The sequence below is a fragment of the Amblyomma americanum genome, chromosome 3 (assembly GCF_052857255.1).
Source record: "Amblyomma americanum isolate KBUSLIRL-KWMA chromosome 3, ASM5285725v1, whole genome shotgun sequence".
NCBI classification, from domain to species: Eukaryota; Metazoa; Arthropoda; class Arachnida; order Ixodida; family Ixodidae; genus Amblyomma; species Amblyomma americanum.
In genome coordinates, this window is record NC_135499.1 from 37,353,897 (window position 1) to 37,370,890 (window position 16,994).

Sequence of the window (16,994 nt, forward strand, 5' to 3'; positions counted from 1 at the left end):
CAATGACTATGTCTTTATCATCTTTTTGACTCTCTAAAACTCCATAGGCAACTTCAGGCAATGAATGGCATCCCTTGAGAACACCTGGCCGCACAAATCGAGTCAAGAAATCCTCGAGAAGGCGGTTTAAGAGGCCCCTGAGCACATGAATCTGAGGAGCGTGTGAGTGAAGAAGGCAGTTTGTCTTCTCAAAAAGAGGTATAACATTTTGGAGAAAAAGACAGCATGCCCTGCTTAGCTCCGATGACAAAGAAAAAAAAACAGGCGCTTTTCACAGGTCACGCTTTTCACAGGTCACGTGGCTGGCTTCTCCAGATTCCTCGCTATGAAGTTTCAGTTTCTTTGCTTGTGGTGCAGAATTTCTTTGCTTGTGGTGCAGAATGAACTCCTTTTTTTTTCAGCGAAGGTCCATCGCAGTCTGTGCTTTTTTTTCCAACAACTGCAGCAGCCTTGGGAAGGTGTGCAGCAGCCTTTGGGACCAGTGCAGGGCTCTTGGCGATTTGTAGAGAAGTCTTGAGAATCTGGTACGACTCCAAAAACAAGCTCTGCTTGTTGCTCTTTTTTGTTTTATCCAAAAAAAAACGCTAAGAAGTGGTTTCCACTGGTCTAGCAGACTCTTCAAGCCCTTCCCCAAAGACCGCCTATGTGTCAGCGAATGCTTCAACATCTTTCTGGCGTCGACGTCATGCAATCTTTGAAATTCTTTCAGCCGATCTTTCCGCTTTGAGCTTTTCTCTAAGTGAAAAAAAAACGTCAACCAAGGCCTCATCAACCTTTACAGGAAGACATGCAGCTCCCTCTTGGGCGGCCAAGTTGATGAGGTGGCATGGGCAACCAACCCCAATCAAAGCTGGTTGGGCCTCTCTCAATACAGTCGAAACACTCTTTTTCTTTCCAATCATGACATGGGCATTGTCCAAAGATAATGCCAACAGGTTTTCAGGAGGCAAACTTCGGGACTTCATTTCACCCAGAATCAGACTTCCAATCTTATGACCCGTCGCTTCCCCTTGGATTGTCCCGAGGCAATGGAGGCGGCTTTCAACTCTACTGGTCTCTTTAACGAAGTATGTCACAACAATAGGGTTAAGCTGCGTATCCCTATTGTTACTTCCGTCCACAGCAATCGAAAATACCTGCTTCTTTAGGGCATCCAGCAAAGGAGTCTCTGCGTTCGCGACCATTTCACGAACAATTGCCGTCGTCTTCGTTCGTCCACAGGCGTAGTGTTTGGCTTCTTCGCACTTTGGGAACATTTTCCCAAAAAGTGGTCCAGCGTGATCACTGACACTTAGCGGGAGGTTGTGTTCAACTAAAAGTGCCGTGAAATGGCATTCTGCACGAATCACACCGAGGTCGCTGTCACTGCGTACAAAACTTTTCAGGCTTGGCTGGCTGTCCGTGGCTCGCACGTATCCTTGGTGCTTTTTCGAAGCGATGTGGACTTTGATGTCAGACTTGCCACCATGTGATATGTTAACATCACAGGCACACGTGGTGCAAAATCCGAACTTCTCTCATTTCTTAGACAGCATGAAGCATGGAAATTCTGACGTGTACGACTTCAAAAATATTTGGAAGTACTGTCGCGGCTTTGAGGCCCCCATTGCACCGCGAAACCGCTGCTGCTAAAACACCAGAGTCGCACTGCGTTGGATGCGGCTGCAGGTCACACAAAAACAGAGGCCAACACCCAAGTCTTCCAAACATTTGAACAAAGGTTTGCGGAGGCCGCATGGAGGCCTGACCAGCCTGACTACAGCCACTAGCCTGCCGGAGGCGGTATCGAGTTTTGGATATGGATTCGTGTCCCCCGAGTAGAAGACAGAAGTCACTACAACGTTTGCAGCTGCTGATGATGATATCACGAACATGTGTTGCCCTCTCGTGGCGGAGAAAGGTACCATAATAGTGTTAATAGATGTCCGCACCTTTTTTTTTGAAAATAAAACATTTTCCGTAAAATTTCATGCAAGGTTCATAAAATCGCAAGACTGGTCAGAATTCGTACTTTTTACGGTAAATTCGGAAGAGTTGCCAGGTATGTATCACCCATCCAACCGGTTACAGGCAAGTTAAGACGAAGTCAAAGCCCTGCACCAAATTCATAGCCAGTGACGTGCCAGAAAACGCAGTAACAATGATGAGTTCACCCTGAAGCAACAGGCTCAGCTTCATAAGCGCGCCATCATGTTGGCCGTTTATCTCATTGGGATCCTTGGCCCTTGAGCACTGCTATGGGAGCTATGGGATGTTAAACCCAACATTTTATTGTTTACTTAAGGTAGTATCAGCTCTCCCCATGCGACATTCAATTCCTCGCAACCTGTCGATGCTTGTGTTGCACCATTCACAGTTTATGGCTTTACAGTTGAACGCCTCAATAACAAACACCCTCAAGAACGAAATTCTCACAACAACGAAAGATTCTGGCGCCCCCTGCAAACTTCCACAGAGTTAAATGCATTTGCCCCCTCTCAACAGCAAAGAGTTTTTAAAAAGCAGTCCCACATTAACAAAAGTTTGAGGTAGTGATCTCAACATTTTGTCGGCACATCAGCCAGATGAGAACAGAGAAGTGGCGAAACTGCAGCAGCACACTCATCCGACAAGTCAGGGCCGTTCATTTCTGCCAACAAGCACACCGGCGCGGCCATTGCTGTTTACTTTCTGTCAATTCGGTAATGATAATAATACCCACGAGACTTTTTTTTTGTTTACTGAAAGCGGCTTTTTGCTAGCCCATCTGCTGGCAACTACGCATGCACGTGACGTTTCACGTGACAACACCGCTGTCCAAGCGGTGAAGCATCTAGGCAGAACAGCGAACCCTTCTTTTTCTTTTCGCTACCATGCCTCGTGCACGTCGACCATGCTATCTCGCCGTCCGCCTCATGCACGCAGAATTCACCCGTGACTTGCTTGTGTCCAGTGTTTTTTTTTTTGGCCTGTCGGAAATATGCCGCCTCCTGTTAAAAAGCGCAAGTTTCTGATGCTGCAGGAAAAGTCTGCAATCATCACCGAAGCTGCAAAAGGCAGAAAGAAGTTGGACATTGCGGAGAAATTCAGTATCCCGTGCAGCTCACTTTCCAAGATTCTGAAATCCAAGAACAGCATCATGACGGCACATCAGAACGAAGTGTGCGTGCAGAAAAACACGGAGGCAACAACGGTCTACGAAGACGTTGACAAAGCCGTATTCCAGTGGTTCCGCGACAAGAGAGCGAACAAGATGCTTTTGTCTAGGAGCCTTCTGCAGCAGAAGGCGATTGACTTCGCGTGCATTCTGGGGCACTACTACTTTAAGGCGAGGGCCAGATGGCTAAGCCGATTTAAAGCACAGCACTGCATCGTCGCCAAGGTGTTGTCAGGGGAGTCTGCGAGTGTCAACGCTGAAGCAGCATCGTCCTGGATGCAGGAAAGTTACGAAAGCATAATGGACGAATACGAGCCCTCCGAAATTTACAATGCGGATGAAACTGGCTTTTTGTATGAAATGTTGCCATCGAAAACGCTCAAACTGAAGGGACAATGCCATGGTGGCAAGCTGAGCAAAAAACGGGTGACCATTCTTTTGTGCTCAAATATGGACGGATCCGACAAGCGTCCCCTCCTCACGATCGGCCGGAGCAAGACACCATGGTGCTTTGAAGGTAACCGAAGGCTTCCTGTCGAGTACACTGCTAATCAGAAAGCTTGGATGAAGTGTGCAATATTCTCCAACTGGCTAGAAGCGTTTGATGCAGATATGCGGAAGCACGGCAGATCCGTCTGCCTTTTTTTAGATAACTGCAGTGCCCATCACATCGAAGACGTCCTGACGAGCGTCCGCTTGATTTTTTTTTTCCTCTGAACTGCACATCCATTATTCAACCTCTTGACCAAGGGGTTACTAAGAGTGTCAAGTCTGTGTACCGGGGAAGACTCATCCGGTGGATGTTGTTAAACATCGAAATGAAGCGACCGACGGAAATTATCTTTTCATGGCGCTGGAGATGCTTGCCGTGGCATGGATTGCTACTTCAGCCTACCCTTGTCCATAACTGCTTGATCGTGCACAAGGAATTCAGCGATGACACTATTATCGAGAGTGTGCGCAAAGGAAATGAGGACAATGACAACGAGGACGGCAAAAACCAACCACAAGGAAGGCAAGTAAGCTCGCATGATGTGCTTGACGCTTTTGATGTTATCCGGGCTTTCCTCGGCGACCACGACGAAGCTATGCACAGCTTATCATGCTGCGAAGCCAGAGTTGTGCAGCTCCTGCACAGCAATGTGAGGCAGAGCAAAATAAGCGACTTTTTTCATTAAATTTTGGTTCTGGAATGTAATGGGTGTGCTTATTTGTCCATTTTCGCGAAAAAGTTTTCCTTCCCCGGCTGTTTTGTTATTGCAAGGTTCGACTGTATAGGGTTTCGCATTCCAAAGCGACTCAGGCTATGAGGGATGCCGTAGCGGAGGGCTCTAGTCAATTTCGTCCACCTGGGGTTCTTTAACTGCTCACCAACATTGCACAGTACATGGGTCTAACATTTCACCTCCATCAAAATGCGAACGCCGTGGCCGCGATCGAACCCCCGCATTTTGGGTCAGCAGCTGAGCACCATAGCCACTGAGCCACCATGGCGGTTGCATCATTCACAATAAGTCGCCACAAGCTGTCATTCTCCCTGCAGGAGACCACAGCCTGTTTCGATCTCACAGGCAAAAAAGAAGACATCATCACCATCATCAGCATTACTATTCCCACTGCAGGGCAAAGGCCTCTCCCATGTCTCTCCAATTAACCCTGTCCTTTGCCAGCTGCATCCACCCTTTGCCTGCAAACTTCTTAATCTCATCCGCCCACCTAACCTTCTGCCGCCCCCTGCTACGCTTACTTTCTCTTGGCAGCAGTGGCAGCAATGGTGTAGAGGTAGAGCGCCCGCCTCGCGTGCAGGAGGACCGGGGTTCAAATCCTGGTGCCACGCAATTCTCCACCGGGTTTAAAAAAAAAACCGCGTGTCAAAACAATTGCATAACGAGGCCTAGGGTGCGGCCTGATCTCGGTGACCAGAACCAACAACGCACTCTCTCACAAGAGCAGGATTTGGCCACCCTGGTGTAGTACCTGGCCACAACCTTCTATGATCAAACCAATTAACCCTCGGCCCTCAGTCCCCAGCGGCTGCGGAGCAACTGACCACAGCGGCGGTCAGACCTGTGACGCAGCGGAGGGTGCTAAGGATCTCTGGCTCCGGACAGGCCGCCATTGGAATCTGAACCTGGCAACGTTTAACGCTAGAACTTTATCTAGTGAGGCTAGCCTAGCAGTGCTGTTCGAGGAACTAGCGGGAATTAAATGGGATGTGATAGGGCTTAGCGAAGTTAGGAGGACAGGTGAGGCGTATACAGCACTAAAGGACGGACACATACTGTGCTATCGCGGATTAGAGGATAGACGAGAACTAGGTGTGGGATTCCTCATTAATAAGGATATAGCTGGCAACGTAGAGGAGCTCTATAGTATTAACGAGAGGGTAACTTTTGAAAGAAGACAAGTGCAGCACAAATATTCATATTCGAGGCATCAAAGTACTGTGGGCTTCGCACTCGCGCATACTGTGCCACACTTGTCCCCTTCTTGCCTCTGCCTATGCCGAGACCAGAGGAAAAGTCAGGGAGACAGAAGAGTTCAGCTAGCACCAAAGGGTGATTCTAGGCCCCTTTAGAGCTTTATAACATGTCGAGATAGAGCTGCACAGCACAAGTAAGACCTCGCCAGCTGCACCAGCAGGCAAGTTCTGAAGCCAATTTCAGGACAAGGGTGATTTCCAGTAATCCCTGATTACCAGCCCAGGACCAACCTTTGACAACACTGCTTCTGCCGTCAACTATTCCATTTCCCTTCCTTGGTTGGAACCCGCTCTATCATTTTATATAACCTAACAGGCACTGAAACTCCACTGGACGTCTGCAGGAAGTCCCACATGTCCCCAGGACACCCAAGAGTTTCAGCCCTATTGTAGCATCTCAGTCCATTCCCTCGATCGTCCCACGCTAATTCTCTGGTCCTAGCAGCTGTGTCTCACTCAATATGCAAAGGTACCAAGCAGCACATACGGGGCGCAGAGGTTGAGCAGGTCCTTGTCCGTGGTGGTGTGGGTGAGGCCCTTGATGTAGAGGTTGGTCTTGCTCAGCTGGTCGCCTGCTGAGCCACCGCTGCTGCTGCCCCCGGCCGAGCCACCCGAGTTGATGCTGGACGCGGGCGGAGAGCCCAGCCGCGCCGGGAAGGTCCCCTGCTGCTGCACAGAGGAGGAAGGAGAGGGAGTCAACTTTCTGTGCAAAGAGCTCTCATACACAAAACGCATTGAAGCCCCAAATAGTGCCACAAATTCAGTAGCAAATCACCTCAACTACCATGGAGTTGACAACGACACCTTTGTTAGTCTATGCCAAAGACGCCCTGCAGTGCAATAGAATTGTGAGAAACACAAGCTGGCAGCATAACATAAAGGTAAAGGATACCACTGACAGGTCTGAAAGTGCTGTAACTGCCTGAACATCGGCTGACTTAAGGAAATGTTCAGTTAAAGGAGTGGAGACACCAAATTTTTCGCAGTATGTTTCCCTCTGGAATGATGCGTACAACATTAGCAAACATGGGATAAATAATTTGTAATAATTTTTTTTTTACTCTGTAGTTTCAGCTTCAGTTTTCAGCTGCCAGACGATGGTTGTGACATTACAAGTGAGTATGAGATTATGTGAGGCAAAAAACTGACAGACGATTATGATAGTGATGCGAAATTTGAGCGCAACTTTTCGCACGGCCCCTGCCGCCACTGGCAGGTGGCGTTATTCTGCTAGCCACCTTCCGGGATCTTCCTGTGGTAGCCACCTTCTGGCTGTCCATTCCTCCGCTCTCGCCATAACAGGTGGTGTTTCGCCCTGCTACTACCTGCCACAATTTACAGGTGGTATGTTACGCAGACTATGCCGACAAAGTTGAGACTATGACACGCAATCCACGAACGGGCGCCTAAGAGCTGCGCTCTAAAACTGCAATATAACCGCTGCTTTCTCATTTTAATTCATTCAAACTTTTACACTAAACTGCTCCAGAGGCCGGCACAGCAGCACGTGAGCAATGAGCCATTATACTGCAATTTTTATGCCTCATGTGATCTGGGGCTCACTTGTGATGTTTCAACCATCTTTCGACTGCTGAAACTGAAACCGAAACTGCATAGAAGAATGAATTAAATTATAGGTCAGGTACTGACTGCAGGCAAATTTCACATAGCGATTCAAGTTTACTAATGTCTAATTTATCATTCAAAAGCAAAACATACACTATGAAAATTCTGGTGTGTCTGCCTCATTTAAGTGAGTTTGATTAATTGGAATGAACACACAGCCACTCCCTACTTGAACCAAAGTAAATTTCAAGCATGCAAACTGTTCCTGAAGTCATTCATTTCACAATACCAAAAACTGTACTCCATGAATGTGTACGCTTACTTCTGGTGAAATCCTGCAATTTTCAAACTTTTCTATTCAATACTGACACCCCCAAAGTAGGCAAATTCATCTACCCTATTACGCAGCTTTTTTGAAAGACATAGCGGCTGGGCACAAAAGGTCTGTTTGTATGGACATTTGCATTTGTCTTCCTGAAATTCTCACGTCTTTTATGAACAGGCGCTTCTTCATCCCCTTGAGACAAAGTGACGCAAACGTGCTAACCAGTACATTCAGCTATGACATACCGAAGTTTTACAAGTGACAGTGTGCTGCCTTGAAACTGCGCAACTGCGAACAGATCAGCTTCGCTAGCCACTGCACGGAGCACTATGCTATCGCAGCAGCCAATCACATCTCGTGTTAAGCTGCAACACACTCTCGCGCTGTGCATTGCACATCATCTTCATCAACTAATACTACTATCAAACTAATATTCATGCTCTGAGCTATGTGGCGGTAGTGAGAGAGAGATGTGCACTGCATGCGGTGGCGTGGACAACATTGTGGCAGAAACACAGCACTAGAGCAATACACATTGGCAATGACAACATTGCTGCAGAAAAGCGGCACTGGAGCACAGGCTGCCAGCGTACGTTGGGTAAGTTGGCAGTGACGAGTAAAAAGTTGAACATGCACTTAACTGGCACCCTAGGTTCGTGGACATCCAATCGCGCTTTTAGGTGCGCAGTGGTGTCCACTGTGCTTTCGCACAATATTTCGTGCTTAGCAATGATAAACAGTCACACAATTTTTTCTTTATCAAGAGTGCTTCTTGTCGTGCCCATCCTGTGCTTCATTCTTCTCGTCTTCCGTCTTTTGTACGCTGTCTTTTCCAATACGAACTTATACCAACTTGCCTAGCTGAATGTTCAACCAAGACAACCAGTGAAAATAATCAGCCTGCTCAATAAGAGGATTTATTTTTAGTCGCAGGAATTAGCCTTCAGTTCTAAGCATACTGCTGGCTTGAGGTTTGACAACGCTTAACAGTGACAAGGGAAGCAATATCTGGTGCTAGGTCTAGCGTGGAGGTGATTCAAATGGTCTTACTGAGGCGGTCGTCTTGTCATCCTTGAACACAGAGCAGATTTGTTCACTTTTTATTAAGAGGAGAGGTGCTTGCACACATATGTGCTCCCGAACATGGCAAAGGTCCTTGTCACTTGGTGCCACAGAGCTGGTTTGGTTTAATGCCACATAGGCAGCTGAGGCCATCATGTGCCAAGCACAGGGTGTAGGAAAGTTTACTGCAGAATTTTAGACAAATGTGAAAAATTATCAGTGGTCTATACGACCTAAACCACTGGTTTTACTATCTAGTGACATTTCAAGAATGGACACCAGTCAAATCTTCAAAAAAAAGTCTGGTAACCTCTGCAACCATCCTTGCCTGCACAAGAATATCGAGGCTCCCAACCAATCTAATAACGACCTCATCCTTGTTCTCAGGAATGAGAAATTGGCTGAGGTGTATCAGTGTATCTAGAGAAACACCAGGTTAGAAAATTAGAGTTTTTCAAGAATACCAGCTTCCTTTAAAAAACTAAAAAGATCTAGCGTACCAACCCGTGTATCTTCCCCTAAAATCAATGATGGATGAAAAGGAATGTGTTCTTTGTAAAATGTAAAATATTTCTTCATCAGTGATTCAAGTCTTCTGCATGAGATTAATATGTGGTTAACTGTATGTTCATCTCCGCGCTTCTCACAATCAGGTCTGTGTCTTTTGTAAGTAGGAAGTTGTGTGAGGTGTGTGTGCCCAATGCGATGTCATAAAATAACTTCGATGAAACGTTCTTGGTGTGAGCACGACTTCCATTCTTCTATGGTGGGTGTTACTAAGTGTAGCTTATTATTTCTTTCAGTGTTCCATTAAGACTGCCATTTATCTGATTTTACACTGTACCAGCTTCATGCCATCTTTGTATGGAATGTTCACTTTCTTTTTTCTTTGTTCCGAGCTTTTGCAGCACATGCATCTGCCTTCTCATTGCCTGTGATTCCGATGTGGCTAAGCACCCAACAAAATTTTGTCTTGTCCCTGTTATGTTATGTAGGATGTCATCAATTAGTTGTGTAACTGCATTTCTATGGTGCAGTGCAGTGAGTTTTTTAAAAACCAGTGTAAATGACAGTATTCTCAATGTTCTCATTTATAATTTTCTCTACAGCCACAGAGACTGCATAGCACTCAGCCGTGAAAATGGATGTGCACTCAGGCAGCCGTACTGTTTTTTCCCAATTATTTTGAACCACAGCACTTCCGACGTAGTGTGCACATTTTGATCCATCAGAATAAAATGCAGTGTATTCTCCGTATTTTTCGTTTAGAGTTAAATATTCTTGTAATATATGCTCATGTGTGTTTGTTTTTTCTGAAATTGTGTTAACGTGAAGTCACACACAGACAGCAGGCAGTACCAAGGCGGGAGTAGGTCAGGTTTGTGGTCAATATTAGGCAATGTGTCCATTACATCTAGTTTTGGCATTTCTCCTCCAAGCATTGAAGAAGTAGTCTGATTGCCTGAGGTTTGTTGGTAAACAGTGTTCAAGATGGGCGCTTTGTAACTGTTGGGTAGCATATGTGTTTTGGCAGGAAACGAATTTTAAGAATGTATGAGCACGTGAGCATAGTACTGTCTGTGAGTGATTGTTCATTAGTTTCAACATAAAGACTGTTTATGGACAACGTCCTGTAAGCACCAGTTGAGACATAAACGTAACGTGTGCACTGGGTCGAGTCGTTTCAAGTACGATGGCCTTGCTGAACCATACACTATGCAACCATAGTCTACAATGGAATGTACTACAGAGCGATAAATCTGCAGAAGGCATACCCGATCAGAACCTCAGTGTTTGAGTGAAAGGACTTTCAGTATGTTCAAAGACAGCGATATTTTCTTTTTCAGCGCATTTATGTGGGGCAGGAAAGTAAGTTTTTTGTCGAACGTTATGCCCAGGAATTTGTGTTTATTCATAAAAAGTAACTGGGTTTCGTTTAGGTGTAGAGTGGGATCTGTCTGTAAGCCTCGTTTGAGTGAAAAAAGTAAGGCCACTGTTTTCTGTGGAGAGAACTGGAAACCATTCTTGTCTGCCCATGTTGCCAGTTTATTTATTGTAAGCTGTATTCGTCTTTCGCACGTAGATATGTTGGAGGATGCACATGCTATCTGAAGATCGTCAACATAGACTGAATACATAATGGACCACGGGATTATTTTCATAATAGAATTCCTTTTCACTACGAAGAGTGTTGTACTTAAAATACATCCTTGAGGTACTCCATTCTCCTGAATAAAATTCTTTGAGAGGGTTGAGCCTAGGCCCACATGGAATGAACGGTTGGATAAGAAGTCTTTTAGGCAATTCAACATCCTGCCGCGGATGCCAAGCTCGGCAAGGTCTTCAAGAATCCCGAACCTCCAGGTTGTGTGATATGCCTTTTCCAAGTCAAAAGAAGACTTCAAGGTAGTGTTGTTTGTGTATAAAAGCATCTCTGACAGTATTTTCTAAACAAACTAAGTGATCTGCAGTGGAGCATCCCTTTTTAAAACCACACTGATTGATAAAGAAGTTCACAAGATTGAAGGACAAAAGTCAATCTGATATTCAGGACACAATCAAAAGATTCGGCGAGGCAACTAGTAAGAGCTATGGGTCTATAACTGCTGGAGGAGGATGGTTCTTTCCCGGTTTTAAGAAACGGTACAATATAAGCTTTTTTTCAAGGCTGCGGGTAGTTTCCCTGATACCCAAATTTTGTTAAAGAATCTTAGAAGTGCCTCTACGGCAGACTGGGAAAGATGGGCCAGGATTTCATAGTGCATTTGGCTGGGTCCTGGAGCTGTTTTCTTGCCGGCAGATAGTACTCTTGATTTCCTGGAGGGTAATTAATGTATTGTTCATTAGCACCTCCACTTGTTGGGAGTCTGTTTTTCGGCCATGTTTTTGTATTTTAGAAATGACTGGGTGTAATGTGACGAGCTATAAACTGCAGCAAAGTGCTAACCAATATATCAGCCTGATCCCTTATATTTGCTTGTGTACCAGGTGTTGTCAAAAGTGGCATTGTGTACGGTGAGAAGCTGCCATTTAATTTTCTTGCCTGTTCCCAGATTATTTTCTATGTGATTTGACTGTTTATGGAGGACGACACATAGCTCTGCCATGATTCTTTCTCGGCCCTATGACGGACGTACCGAGCTTTAGCTCTTGCCTTTTCAAAATTTACTAGGTTCTCGTGTGGGGTACCAGCGAAAAATGCCAAGCTCTATTCTGTCGTTCTCTTTTTTAATCTTTGCAATCTTGTGTCCACCAAACTTTTTGATTTTGCCGTATCATTCCCGAAGACATAGGAACAGCCAAGTGTGCGGCAGCTAAGATACAATCAGTGAACTTTTCATTTATCTAATCGATGTCAATATTTTCTAAAACTATTTTTTCTAAACTGGCTCCTGATCTAAAACGTTTCCAGTCAGCTAAAGGGAGCTTCCAGCGTCGGGATTTTGTCGGGATTATTTCAGGTGCAGATGTTAGACTGATTACTATGGGGAGGTGATCGCTGCCTTATGGGTTGTCTGTGGCATCCCATTTTAAATCGTTAAAAACAGACGGCCAACTAAAAGACAAATCTAAACAGCTCATTTTCCCCCGAGGCTGGAGAGCAGTAAGTGGCTTTACCGGAGTTCAGGAGACAAATATTACTGATCAGAATAAAATCCTCTACAATCTGTCCTCGGGCATCAATTTTTTCTTTCCCCCAGAACGAGGAATGTGCATTAAAATCGACAACTACCAGATACGGCTCTGGTAACTGCTCTAAAAGATCTTCTAATTCATGTATTCTTACTATGAAATGGGCGTCAAGATATATACAACACAGTGTTATCGTTTTGTGTGTGAGCAGAGCGGCTGCAACAGCTTCAAATTTAGTCTAGTTTAAAGGGACACTGAGGAGAACTCTATCAGATTTTTTTTGTTAGCAAAATCTGATAGTTCGGCATTTCATGGCTTTGTTGCCGCTTGTCCAGGAGCGAAAGATGCATTTATTTCAAAGAAATTTGGATTCGAAGTTGAAAAAGTTTCTCCCGCCGCTCCGATTCAAACCCAAGAACTCTTATGACGTCACGAAGAACTCTTATGACGTCGTAGGACAAAGTTACGTGAAACGTGACGTAAACGCAGACTCCGTGATCTCTGGTGGCTAGCGGTGTGGTCCAGCAGCTGCCGAAATGAAAGCTACCGCCGCCGCACGTTGAATGCATCTATCGGGGGTCGCTGCCGTCGCTTCGTTTACGTTTGCACCGGCGTCTTGCCAGCGTTACGATGGATCCCGTTCCCGAACACGATGACATAGTTTTAGCAAAAACTCCGGCCTGCATTTCAGCGACTTCAGCACCACAGAGCGTGCGATGGTTTTGAGGGAGCACGGTTAGGTTAGGTGCCGGCGGGTGATTTCAACCTTCCTTAGTGAGCAGCCGTTGCAAAACTAAATATCATAACCCCAGTTCGGGGAGTGGCGAGGGTCCAAGACACGGTCGGCGCGTTGCACCTATCGGAGGCTGGCCGGGGCTTTGTGGCCAATGGATTGTGATTCCTTGAACGGCGCGGAAGGGCCATGTTATTTATTTTTTTGCCACAAAAAACAGGTGGGTGCTCAAGGGCGGTCGCGTTTAAAGTTGGCGGCTTGAAACTAAAGCCGGCGCACAACGCTTCAACGGCTTCCGCTAGATCCAATGGATCCACTGGATCGGGCTCTCTCGCCCACTTGCATGTGCCTTCAGATGTGTACTGTGAATGGATTAAATTAGCCGAGAGCTTGAAAAGAAGAGCTCCGCCCAACTGCCGAAGCTATTGAATTACGTCACAACGCGCACCTCGCCGCGGAGCCAAATCAGTCTGGCCGGGCCGGCAGCGGCTGGCGCACTCGGCGCGAAATAGAGACATGCTCCAAGTCCCCGCCAGTGCGGTCAGCGTGCGCCGAAGCCGCCGAACACGTCGGCGGTCAAGCGCAGTTGGAGTATAGAGGATCTCGCTTTGGCCGACGTGCAGCACGCGCGTGCGCGTTACGCCGGAGCATAAACGTGCCTTAACAAAGCCTGCGCTTAACCGCTAACCAACGTATTCGATGGCGGCATCTATGGGAGCCACTGAAACCCCCCTGCCCACTCACTGAATAAAAAAAAAACCCTGTGCTGAGGCTCGGAATCGAACCAGGGCCTTTCTTGTTTAAGGCGGAGACGCTACCACTAGGCCACGACGTCTCAGGGTAAATTCATCAATAAAGACGCATCTAGTGAATGCACCTTTCCGATGCAGAAATCTCCGCGCATTCGCAACGTATATCCTGGCCTCACAGAGCTAGGTCATCAGCAATTTTTCTTAACTGCCATGTACCTTGGCTCCCGTCCCTAATAAATGATTTCCGTTAAGTAGTTTGAAGTTGACTGGCACAGCCGGGAATGTTTTGCCGGGCGAGCGTGCGCAAACACAAGTGCTCTTTATACTGCGAACTGCCTTGTACGATCACCGACCATCGTGCCATCGTAGTTTTTCATCGACCGTGGCGATCATCTGACCAGCCTAAATAGGCTCCTTCAATGGTTAACTAGCACTTGAAGCGGCACTTAGAGTTCCTCTGCTGTTCGGCACTTGTATATCGAGGCGCGTCAGAAACAAAACCACGGGCCGCGCAAAGCTCATAGACACAAAGCGCCATAACAAATCGAAACTCTCCTGGCCGCCTGTGGCGCCGCCAAGCATCAGTTTTCTTTGCTTCCAACATTCAGGTTGTCTTCTGTCTGCCTTCCTTGTGTTAAAGGTGCACTATTGGTTTTAAAACAAAACTTATTTCAATATTGAACTACGCAACCTTCCTTTGTCAGCCTCAGAGATTCGCGGCTGCATGTAGGAAGGACAATTCCTCCAAGGTGGCGTCTCTTGTGCTATGACGTCGCCACACTTGTACTTGCGAGATTGGCCTGTGGTGGCGATACCTGTATTTCGGTTCTTGCTATTTTCTACCTTACAAGAGCTTTGTTTTCAGTAAGAGCAGCGTTTTTGTGATCAGGAGCTGGTATTCTATCGATACAAGCCAACTTCAATTTCTCCTCAGTGTCCCTTTAAGCTCATGAAGCGGGACGTCATTTTTTACTATGATAGCAACGCCGCCTGAGAACCGGCTTGCGTTCACTCGGTCACACGCAGCAAAATACTGTTTCTTGAGTACATTTGTGTTTTTGGGACCTTAATTTGGTTTCTTGAATACATAAGGCCACGGGTGAGAATGTGGCTAAGATGTCTTTTATATCGTTCAAGTTATTAAATAATCCTCTACAATTCCAGTGTATTAGGAATGACAAATGATTTTGGGGGAAGTATACTGAAAAATTGGGTCCCTATTTCTTTGAGGCCAGATATTAGGATTTTTCTTTTTTTTTTCTGTCAACAGAACTCCACCGTCGCTGCAGTGGAGGTGAGCTCAGTGTTACGTCCATCACAGCGCAAGAGGTTCTGGCATGCCGCGGAGAGGCCACAGGTGCACTCTTTGTAGGCCTTTCCCGACTGGAAGTAGCCTTGCAGGCGGCTGACCCAGAGGCCGGCGGGCCCTTAACTGACACCACATACAGCTGCCAAGCACTGGTATGCACAGTCAGACCTCAGTTTTTGTTCGACTATCGATCAGCAGCACCATTTGGTGGTCAAAGTGCAATGTGGGCAAGGCAGCTCAAGAAATTTTCAAATGGAGTCCTTTGGGGTCCAATGAGTTTGAACAAGGCATTCTGAGCTACTCCCCACAATGGCCGCAGTGCATTAGTCAAAACAAAACACTGTAAAACTGAAAGCCCAAGGAGTCAATCACCAATTCTCGGCTTAGAGTAGTGAAACTTATCTTTGTATTTGCAAACCTGCCAGCCCCACCATGGCTGGGGGGGAGGGGGAAATGCAGGTTAAAGATCCCCAGGTGGTCTAAATTATTCCAGAGCCCTCCACTACAGCACCACTTTCTTCCTTTGCTCTCTTAGTCCCTCCTTTATCCCTTCCCTTAGCCATTCAGGTGTCCACCAATATGTGAGGGCACCTCTTTCTTCCTTTCCTCTCTTAGTCTCTTCTTTATCCCTTCCCTCAGCAGTTCAGGTGTCCACCAATATGTGAGACAGATACTGTACCATTTTCTTTCCCCAAAAACCAATTTTCAATTTCAATTTGCAAACAGTTAGTGGTCCAAAAAGTAAATGCTGTTAGCTGGCACAACAGCCCCAAATATGACAGAATTGCAAACTTAGAGAAGTACTGCTAAACTACACATGATCAAAAAAGAAAGAAAATTACTGTGCATTTTTCTGTGACCTCTCTTTTTATAAGCATTGTACTTGAACTTTCATGCACTTTTGTCTGCATACGCCACATGCTAATTTTTGTTACTCCAATTCCCTTTCTAGAAAAAATTCATTGGTCACTGACCAGTCTCAAAGAAAAAGAAGAGACATTTGGGGAGGATTACAGCTCTTTCGTTCACAGCTGAACAAGGGAAGCTGTAGCTCTCCCAAAACATCAATGCTTGTTTTGAGACCGGTCGGTGATCAATCGATTCCTTTAAGCCATTTTTCCTGACTGGAGGGGAAGGTGTCAAACCATTAACTGCGTCATGACGTTTCTTAGCAGAATTTTTGCTGCCTTGATTCCTTCATCACGCAGACTTGGAGCTTCCAAACCTTCCGCACTTCTCACCAACTGTCCTCGAATGTCACACTACAAGCCCACTAGTTTCAGAAACTGTAACCCCCTTGTAAAGAGCACTGCTATTAACTATCAATTGCAGAAAACCCAATTCAGGGTCGTGGTGCATTACACTGCACATGCACAGTATTCAAGACAAAATCTTAGTGGCTCTAATTTTAAAAGGCAAGCAGAACTTGTATTCTGAACAAATAAACTTTAGCCACATAGGTTGGCCACAATATGGGCCATGCTTTGAAAAAAAAATTGCCGGCTCCGAGCAACCACCAATACCACAAGCAAAGTAAGGAACACTGAGCTAGGTAAAACTCGGCATAGGCAAGCAGCACTTGTATTCTGGGACAAATAAACTTTAGCCACATAGGTTGTCCACAATATGGGCCATGCTTTGAAAAAAAAATTTCCGGCTCTGAGCAACCACCAATACCACAAGCAAAGTAAGGAACACTGAGCTAGGTAAAACTCTGCACAGTTCCCTTGAGTCTGTGTGAGCGAAAGCTTAGGCATGTGTGAGATAAATATAGGCCAGCTGCTGCTGCTACTGTGGATCAGTTCACTCTATGGGCTGTAGATAAGCTTCACTGAAGTTTTTTTTTTTTTTGTCTTAGAAAATCCTAGTAAATCCTACACAACTTCCAAGTCACGCTACCCAGCACTAACTATATGCAGGTATAGACGAGGGTTCGACGGCATACCGTCGGGTCAGGAATCGTGGCTTGATGACATTCACTGGTCACTGATCAAGG

General features: G+C 46.0%; 1 protein-coding gene across 12 annotated transcripts in view; it reads right to left on the reverse strand.

Moving 5' to 3' along the window:
• The window catches only part of shep (RNA binding motif single stranded interacting protein alan shepard), a 140,338-nt gene that overhangs the window by 108,181 nt on the left and 15,163 nt on the right, over positions 1-16,994 (reverse strand). For 9 of the 12 annotated variants that reach the window (XM_077657251.1, XM_077657247.1, XM_077657256.1 and 6 more), the window contains exon 2: positions 6,106-6,287. In XM_077657251.1, the coding sequence (XP_077513377.1) occupies positions 6,106-6,287 (182 nt within the window). The remainder of the gene's footprint in view (positions 1-6,105; positions 6,288-16,994) is intronic. The other 3 variants (XM_077657249.1, XM_077657248.1, XM_077657252.1) reach the window with 1 other exon arrangement.